At 36.4% G+C, this 9,953-nt stretch overlaps 1 protein-coding gene across 1 annotated transcript in view; it reads right to left on the bottom strand.

Annotated features, from left to right (window-relative positions):
* Positions 1–3,665, bottom strand: part of LOC107086943 (AN1-type zinc finger protein 3-like) — an 18,681-nt gene extending 15,016 nt beyond the window's left edge. The window contains exon 1 of the mRNA XM_015378236.1: positions 3,303–3,665. Within this exon, the coding sequence (XP_015233722.1) occupies positions 3,303–3,385 (83 nt within the window). The 5' untranslated portion in view covers positions 3,386–3,665. The remainder of the gene's footprint in view (positions 1–3,302) is intronic.
* Positions 3,666–9,953: the final 6,288 nt, after the last annotated feature.

Raw genomic sequence — 9,953 nt, 5'->3', positions numbered from 1 at the left:
GTGAAAGTCACTTGCCCTTTGGGCAAGTGGTAAAAATCCTTAACGTCAACCCCTGGATAGATTAATTGATCTGCTAACAAATCAATAGTTGCAGGCCTAAATTGAAATAAAAGTTCGATTTTCAAAGCTATTTATGTCATTTGTCATTTTTTAGGAAACCCTGGTGAGGGAAACATGTATTCATTGGATTTGGTAGGAAAAACAAGATAAACAAATATGTGATTAGATTTTTTTTCAGCCACATCGCCCAGGACTAACAATAAGGTGACCAAATAACCCCTTTTTTGGACCACTTTTCACTGATTTAACCGCCTGATGAATTTAAAAAGAAATGTTGCAGGAAGGCTGCCATTACAGCAACCGTGTACAAATCATGATCATAACAGCTTGTTTCATCGCTGTTAAAATTACAATAAGAGTAGAAGAGCTGATCGTAGCTCCCGTCTTTAAAAGGAAAAAGGACATCAGAAAGCAGAGCAGCAGCTTCTCACTACAGACAGGGAGCTGTCCTTTGGTGTGGCAGCCTGGAATTGGTTAATGTAGTGTTGACCAACTGATTGTTACTATGATAAGGGTTTAGTTTGGCCTTGAAACTAGTACTAGGGTTGTAAACCTTCACTGTGCCCAGGTAAACAAAAAAAAAGAAAAAAAGAAAATAGGACTGAGATCTGTTTTGTTTTAATAAACATGAGAAGTGAAAAATGAACCAACAAAATGAAACACACTCTTCGTCTACAGTGTCAACATGTCCTCATCCAGAGTGAGATATGCTACGTTCACACTGCAAGCAGTAGGAGCATCAAAAACGCCCATGCTTCTTAATTTTTTATGCTTGTACATGTTTAGTTCTGATGCACGGCTGAAGCATTTTTGCTGGTCTGGCTGCGAGGTCGAAAAGTGGGTCTGATACGCGTTGGGCGGAGCTACCCTATCCTTTCTTTGCCTGTAACAAGGGCAGCTATATTTGCTGTGATCAGTGGGTAAAAAGTAGTTTTGTTTTTAAGTGAGAAAGTTGACCTGAAAACTTCATCTGGGCAGTCAGTTCATTAAGACTACAATCCTGCCTGCTTATATCAAATTATCATCCGCTCAGACCCCCGTACACCGGCGGTGTGTTGTCACTAGGAATCACGTTCAACAGCAGCCTTTGGCCCTGTTCCCTGTTCGTGGTTTGCCGCTACTGTTCGCTGCGGTTGGAAGTAGATGTTAGCGTTTTTCAAGTACGCATTCCAAACAGCAGGCACCAGGATAATATAATCTAATATGTTTTGCCGGCAGATTTTGGCATTCTAAGTTAATTTAGACGTTAATTCTGTTTGATTGATCGTAGCGCACTGCATGAGCAGTGCTGTGTCTGTCTCTCTGCCAGCTCCCAGATCAGCTTCTCTGATTGGTCTATGTGGCATGTCGAGCAGCAAAAGTTCAATTTTTCCAACTCCAGCAATTAATGCTTTTGCAGCGCGTCCCGTGATGTCAGATGCTCATGAGGCGCTGCTTCAGCTGCTCAAACGCGCTGCTCCTGCTGCTGAAAACGCACTGCAGGACCTTTTGCTGCGCATCAACCATTGACTATGCATGTAAATTAGCTGCCTCTGCTGCTTTAGGTGTAAATATAGCATTAGAATGGGCTGGTGACCTTTCATTTTCAAAGTTTGTTATGAGTTGTTTTCCTAATTCATAATAATAAAAGTCCTAAAGGCTTAAGTGTGTTTCTCCATTTAGTTTGAATATATGTGAGTAGCTCATGAAACAATAAAAGGATTCAGTGACTTAAAACCGATGAATGGGCCAAGTACCCATTAACAGAAAAATACAAGGAGGTAAAAATTAATTACCTGGTTAGATGTGCATTTCACCTAATAAGCTTGTAGCACCCAATTTAAATTGTTTTGTGTTTATTTGTTGATAAACTGGAGGAATTTCAAACATTTGCCAAAATAACTTTCAGATGTTTGTACAGGCAAAATTAGTTGTTTATATTTGGAAAATAAAAAACGTACAGATCTAAATATACGTTTTTGTCAAAGTTTGTATAAGTACCCCCTGCCACCTTAACTTGTATTTATTACAGAGTAATTTTAAATGTTATTGTAAAATACACAAATAACATTTAAACACATCACCTATACAATTTATCACAGGCTTCAGAGTGGCACTAATGTGCATCTAACAAAAGGAGGGTACAAGAAGGGACCACCAGTCCTTCCTTTTTTAGAGGTTTCTACTGCGGAACAACCAATTCAAATGATTGTAATAGCTGTGTAACTTACCACCAAGTGCTGCAGACAACTATTAATTACTCACTTATTTAAATGTGTGTTTCACCAGGAAGTGTAAATTTCTAGAGTAGGAAATTTCAACTGGAACGAAGGAAAATCAGGGCAACGAGACCAACTGCATCAGCAGAAGGTAAATGTTTCTTTTTCAGCTTTTCTTTCGGTCTCCACTGTAGTATTATCATTGTATAGACTTCACTCCCCCACCAAGAGAGGACTCACAAACGATTACTGCCAACTTTAATGTTGAAAATATAAACATTAGTTTATAAATGTAGAAAATATGCTGCATAAGTCAAGACTGAGCAGCAGACAGTACAGAAACCCAAAGAACACAACAAAGACAAGAAGGATTCTGGTAGAGCTCTATGAATTTCAAGGGTTGAATCCAATCCAACATCTCTGGAAAGACCAGAAAATGAGCTATTGAAACTCCCTGTCCACCCTGAATTTTTAAGTGGAACTACAGAAAAAAAATCTGCACATCTTTCCAAAAGCTTTTCTGACCTTTGAAAAGTTATGTAGTAATGTTTGAAACAGAACAGGAAGGGAGTAATAAGGAGTGTGATTAAATTGGAAATTCATTTTGTACTGTTAATAAACCTATAAAGTATATGAATGGAAAATTCGTATAATTGATGTGTCTTAAAGGAGAACTGTTTATTTATTGATTCTTACTAACAGTAATGAACCATTGGTATGTTTGTTCCGTATGAAAGCAATTCCTTAGGTTATCTCTAACCCCCCTTTTGCTGAATACGTTGTGTTAAGTAGTGTTAAGCATTAATACTGTCTCATATGCCAAATTATCTTAATCTACACATCTACCTTATAGTTTAACCTCACAATCTAATTTTAACAAGGCCAGTTGAGGTTAGCTACAAGCTAGTGCTACAAAACAATGAGGACGGGTTAATGACAAGAAAGGCAGCTCATCTCTGTTAGGGTTGCTAATGCTAGCTGTTTAGCTAACCGTTGGAAGAAAAAAAAAATAGGAAATATGTTTGAGAAGCTTTTCTGTCTTACCCCCAAAAACCACAGGGACAACGCGGGGGTAAAACGTTGACGTTGCTAGGACCCTTGCTGCCCTCGCTCCCGGTGTCCCCCATGTCTGTCCGCCGTCACAAGCTCTCCGCGTAGCAGGTGAATCCGTGGATGGAGTGAAGGCCTCCTGTTCGTTAAGCTAGCCCGAACTTTAAAGCTCTCCTCTACAGTCGGGTTATTTCTCAGAGTTTCGGCCTCAAGTAAATAACTCTGCCGACACGAGCGGCGGGCGAGCGCGTAAAATTAATCCAGTTTTACTGGAAGTCGGGGCCCGTCGAAAGCAACGACGGACAGGGCCACCGGGGACGCTGGGCCGATCAGCTGGAGAGAGGAGCAGAGCGCTGGGAGAAAGGGGGAGGAGCTTAGGGCGCTGGAGGAGCTAAACTTGGGCTCATGTGGATGGGTTCCAGAGTTTCATTTAAAAAAAAAAAAAAAGCAACAACAAAATGATTCACAGTGGCGGTTCCAGACCAGATTTACCAGGGGTGGTAGGGTGGGACCAGGGACACATAACAAAAGAAGAAAAACAACATCAGTGGCTCATCCTTTACTATGCTAAGGGAGCCACAAAGCCAAGCCTGTAGACTCTATAACTAGAACAGAGGTCCCAAAACATTTACCCTAAAATTAACAATGCAACAAACTAGAGACTCTCTATAAATAAATTGAATTACTTCATTCTATGTTAATTCATAGTGTAAGTAACTGTATTCATTTCGAAATCTATTTTTTAATGACATCCATCATTTCTTAAAGGGGAACGGCGTTTTTTGTTGTTGTTTTTTTACATTGGCCCCTTGATTTTACGTTATTACATCATTTTCTACTCACCTGTATGAGTTTTGTGTCATTTAGAGCTGTTCTCAAGATATTCCGTTATATCCAAGTAACGTCTTCCTATGGGCAACGACTTGAAGGCACAAACTAAACTGTTCATAATTTATCATTTATGGTACGCCAGCATTATTAACATGTAGGTGAATCACTGTCCCCCAGACATCCGCAGTTATATTTTTTATATTTGTATTTTTATGTCAAAAGTACACACATTTGTTACTTAAGTAGAAGTATAGATACTGCAGTTTAAAAACACTCTGGTAAAAGTTGAAGTATCAACTTGACCTCTTTATGAAGTATGTGCTCCAAAAACTACTTAAAGTATAAAGTAACCTTTAAAAGAAAAACAGCCAGATATCACTATATGAATTAAAAGCTCAATTTTTCGACTATTTCGAAAAATTCTTTGAGATAGGGCCAAGGATGAGGGAGGTCTTGTTGGTCTCCGTCTCCATCTACCGATACGCTCTCGCCTGTCTTAGACTTTTCAGACATTTTGACATAGTTTTATGAATACGACATTGTAGCATGGCATAGACAATTCGTGTTTGCAGTTTGAAGAACACATGCTTGCTTCTGATGATTTCCTTTGGCTCCAGCACAAATTTGATGAATAGCTCACCAATCATTTTTGCTTTATTTAGTTTTTATCATTTTTATTTATTTATTTGTTTTTCTTAATTTTTTTATTGTGAATGTAATGTAACATGCTTCCTTATGTATTTATTTACTCTCTTATAATGGAATTTTTATAGCAGTGTTTTTATGTGTGAATGCAGTGTGACACATAGTTTGGACTATGTAGCAGCCAGAGTCTGTACCCAAATTAAATTTCCTTTGGGACAATAGAGTTAATCTTATCTTATCAATAAGTGTTTGCGTTATATGACTCATCCAATTACACTAGTTTTCACTTGATGTGGATGGCTCCAATGATCTGCATTGGATGGCACACATGATGTGAAATAAATATTTATAAACATTAAACCGAATCCAAGAGTAACGAGTAACGTTTGTTTTAAAAATGTAAGAAAAAGAAAGTACAGATACTCTTGTGAAAATGTAATCAGTAGAAGTCAGAAGTAGGAAGAAAAATAAGTAATGGAGTAAAGTATAGATACTTAATAAGTGTACTTAAGTACAGTAATGAAGTATTTATAATTCGTTAATTGACACCTCTAAATAATAATGACAATAATTGAACTTTTCTTAATCTCACACTGGAAAAATTCACCTCTGCATTAACGCATCCCCTTGGGGAGCAGTGGGCTGCCACAGTGCGGCACTCGGGGACCAGTAAGGGGTTAAGGGTCTTGCTTCAGGACCCAGAGTGCAGGCTGTGAGGATCAAACCGGGTACCTGCAACCTTCTCAGAGCACAAGCGCACCGCTCTAACCACTAGGCCAACACTCCCCTTAAATATATTCAATGTTTGCATTGAATCAGAGAAGGCTAAATGAATAAATGTTATGTCTATTTATGTTATGGTATATTTAGTTATTTCATGGGACATTCACATTTATGTATTTCCTGATATGCTTTGGCCCTCCATAGAGCTCATGGATGACAACACAATGATTGTGAAAACCATCTTGACACCTTCCCACACCCAAGAGTTCCAGGCCCCCAATTTGGAAATCCCTGATCAAGGAGATAAAAACTGAGATTCTATCTTAATACAGCTGAAGATTAAGGAGGCACAGCTAGTTTCTATATATATTTGTTAAAGTAAACTGTAATACTTGAAAATGTAAAAAAAAGTTTGGTCCATGGACCTTTGGATTTCAATCCCTTCTGTCAGCTCATAAAGAAATTGATGTGGTATTATGTTTTCAGTAGAGTTGCTATGACAGGGGCCAGAACCAGTTCTAAATGGGCACTTGCCCCTGTTGGTCCATGTCTAGAACCGTCCTTTCTTTTTATTTAGAGGTTTTACTTTTTTTTTTTTTTTCAAAATAAATCAATTAAAGTTCATTTTTTAAAAACTATTTAGAAAGAGTACACCGTCATATCCTTATGTATGACGTAATAGGTTTGTTTCCGCAACAGTGTCACCAAGAAAGTGTTTTTATCATACCAACACATGGATTATTATCACAATACACCTCATATAAATAGTCAAGAGGACATATTTCGTGCAATCGACATATATGTTTGTGTGACTTAATATTTTCCAAAGAACATGCCTTAGAGAAAATTATGGGGTTCCCCATAATCCTCAAAGCAATTTTTCTCCACCAAAGCATTTTCTCCACCAGGGTAAAATCCATGAAACCAATTTTACTAGAAACAAATTTGGGCAACACTTTTTTATTCTGTTCACAAGTTAGTTTGCCATTATTTTGGTACATTGTATAGACTTCAGCTGGAAAATTTACTATAGTATGAAATTCACCCCAATCAGTTCCGATGGAGGTCTATAGAAATATATATTTAAATAGTTTGATAGATTATACAGTTCTATAATTTTATATTATTATTATTGTAAAAGATCATTGAAATGTAATATAATTCAATGAATAAAGACTTATAAATCTCAGGAAGGAAAGCTAATTGCATGAAGTCATTGACTTTGTATCAATCCCTAATTTAGACCAAGCATGTAGTGACAGTGAAAAGGAATAACTCCTTAAATAAAATATCATGACCAGCAGTACCAGATTCAATATACTATGCTTCAGTCTGCTTTGATTGACATGTGGAGAGAACAGAGCAAACAGGCAGAAACAGCCAACCAGGAATGGTTTCTATGGGAAACAGATTGAGTATACAGAGGCAGCAGTAGGTCTATTAATATCCTTGTCTGTGAGAAAAAAAAATTTATACGGACTGTGTTTGTACTGAAGGCCTGAGATTACGTGCTGTGAATTTGAGATATATATATATATATATATATATATATATATATATATATATATATATATATATATATATATATATATATATATTTATACTGAATAGAATTCAGTTGAACTAGAACTTGTAATGATAAAATAGAGAGGAAAAAAATAACATTGTTAGGACACCTTCTTGTTGATAAAAACTAGATTGAAAATCTACTAATTATTTGGGAGTTTTTCCACAATATGTACACATTTTGGATATGTTTTTACATGTAATTTCTAGTTAAACTTTGCTTTACACACTGATTTGCATATTTGTCTGCTTTCTAGAAAGACCAGAAATTTAAAGATGTGCAACTCCAACAATGAACTGCAGCAACTCAGAGGATTAAACAGGCTTTGCTAGAAATTGTAAATGTAAAAGTTAAAATAGGACAGATATCTATATTTTGATTGCATGGTAACATATTTGTTGATTTAGATCAATTACAGCAGAACAGAGCAAGGTTGAAATCAGGCTGGGTCACTATGTGGAGTTATAGCGCGCTATCTCCGTGTTACTTTGGTTTCTGCATTGACCAGGAATTAGAAAATTTCTTTTAAAAAACTGATATAAATGTTGCTTTAATGCACCATGCAATAAAGTATATGTATCAGTTTTTCAGATCACGTTTGATATTTTAACCCTCTGTCTCATATTTTGTTTTCTCTGCCAGTGTTCTTGGGTTTGGTGGACATCTGCAGTTTGATTAAGACAAGCAAACAGTTTTACACTTAAACGCAAAACACACATTAACTTTGCTACTCTCTCATTTAAAAAAAACAAAAAACATTAGTACTTTTGAAGTGTTTGAATTGTGTCCAGAAATGGCAGGTCACAGGAAGACAAGAGTCAAACCCAACAGGTCTAGAATGGAGGTCGGATTGAAGGTCCACAATTTTATCATGTCTGATTCCTGTGTGTAGTACAAGTATGTAGGGGGATATGCAGAGGGCGGTCATCAACATTTTTCTCTGATTTATGTTTTTCACTGTAAATAAGCCAAGCACAATAAGTGTTTTGTCTTTAATTAACAAAGAAACAGGTCCGACACACCTAAAAAAAAAAAAAACATTCAAGGGTTATTTTACTAGCTCTATCTTTTGAAATCATTTTTATTTATGAAAACAAAAGATATATTAATAAAATATGACCATGTGTTTATATCTGAACCAATAAACGTCTAAAAAATTGTGCAGGTTACATATCAAAATACTCCCTTGGTTGATCCTCAGCTAGGTGACCTTTGCATCTTAGGCCAATGAGTAGTTTAAAAAGGTTTAGAGACGTATTATTTACTGCATCTGTCAACTGTAGTGCTTTATTTGATCGACACTGTTCTGTTGTTTTTTTGTTTTTTGTTGTCGTTTTATTGGGTTTGGGTTTTGTAGTCTTTTAAAGAGGCAAGTTTTTCCAAAACCTTCATACCAAATTCATTATAAAACTTTTAATTGCCCTCCTGGTCCTATAATGTCAGCAGATATTATATTTGCACCATTGCATTTTCTAAGCTGTTGCTTGTAAGCTGCTGCAGCTGAATATGACTGAGGTGAGTGAAGATATAGCTGAATTATTAGCAGTTATTTTCTGGCTTTGGTTCACTCTAGAGTAAAAATATTGTTTTCTTATGTATAAACAGATTAAACATGAGAGTTTTACTGTGTGGGGTCTCCAAAAGACCACAGTGATGCAGCAGTTTTCACTCTATATGCTGTCATAGTTTGTATGGTTACTCTGGTTTCTTCCCTTAAGTAAAGAAACGTTAGGTTAGGTTAATTGGAGACCTTGAATTTCACTGTGTGGTTGTCATGGTTCTATGTCCCTGACTGACCTTATCCTCGCCTGGTCAGTTTTCTCGCCCGCTAACTGCTACCATCTTCCTGTTGCCACCCCTCCACTTTGTGGTTATGATCAGAGAGTGAGTGACTGTGAAGTTTAAAAGTGACATCAATAAGAAATGAGCACAGCCATTAGATGCAATGAGTGTTTAAACCATTGCAAGTAAATGTTTAGACTCATAACAAATGAAGCCTCAACATTGCCACTGCTAGATTTATAATGGCAGTGATGTTATCCTGAGACTACAGCCATGATCAGAGCTGTTAAGCCTCAGCAGCAGTAAGCGAGCTCCTTGTGAACCAGCCTCTTTAGTTTTCTGTCTAAATGAAATGATACTGTCATCTGTCCGTGTACCAACTGAAGTGGGATCACTTGTTTGTCTTAGTACACACTGTTCTCTTCTTTATAATACATGAGACGAGATCATAATCCAGCTCATTTTTTTTTTTTTTTTTTTGCAAACTGAAATCAAAGCAGAGCTTTTAGGTCATAGAAGAATCTTGCAAAGCAGGGCCTAAAGTCCTTTAAGTTAGATGAAAGTTAATCACATAAACATTGTTTTTATAGCTCTATAATTACCCCACCATTATTCTCTTCTTAAGACTTTTTTCTGGAGCCCCTATCTTTTTTTATTCTTTAGAAAATGTGTATCACCTAATTAGTTTGTTGATGGATTAGCTTTGAATTTTGTTTGGTGATTTGTGTATTTTTTTGTTGGCATAGAAACATTGTTTATTGTAGTCATATCATTAGATCAGCAGCACAATGGCTGATGCTGAAGACTAAATATTATATCGTTATCTGTAGATATTCTGATTCAGCATTAATAATGAACCAAGAAAAAACATTATAGGAATTACTGAGTGATCGATTTTTTTTTTTAAACTTAATATTTAAACTAGGTCAGAACTTATCTGCCATTCTGTAAATCTTATCTGCCATTATTTATCTTGTATTATAAACTCGCTAAAACATATATAATCCTTTTCCTAACATTCCTGTATATTCTGTATAATCTGTGCATGTAGATCCCACATCGATATTTATATTTATACACAACTTTTTACAGCCCCT

The sequence above is a fragment of the Cyprinodon variegatus genome, unplaced genomic scaffold (genome assembly GCF_000732505.1).
Source record: "Cyprinodon variegatus isolate N-32 unplaced genomic scaffold, C_variegatus-1.0 Scaffold167, whole genome shotgun sequence".
Classification (NCBI taxonomy): domain Eukaryota; kingdom Metazoa; phylum Chordata; class Actinopteri; order Cyprinodontiformes; family Cyprinodontidae; genus Cyprinodon; species Cyprinodon variegatus.
The sequence above is the reverse complement of the archived record's forward strand: the minus strand, read 5'-3'. Positions and strand labels throughout refer to the sequence as shown.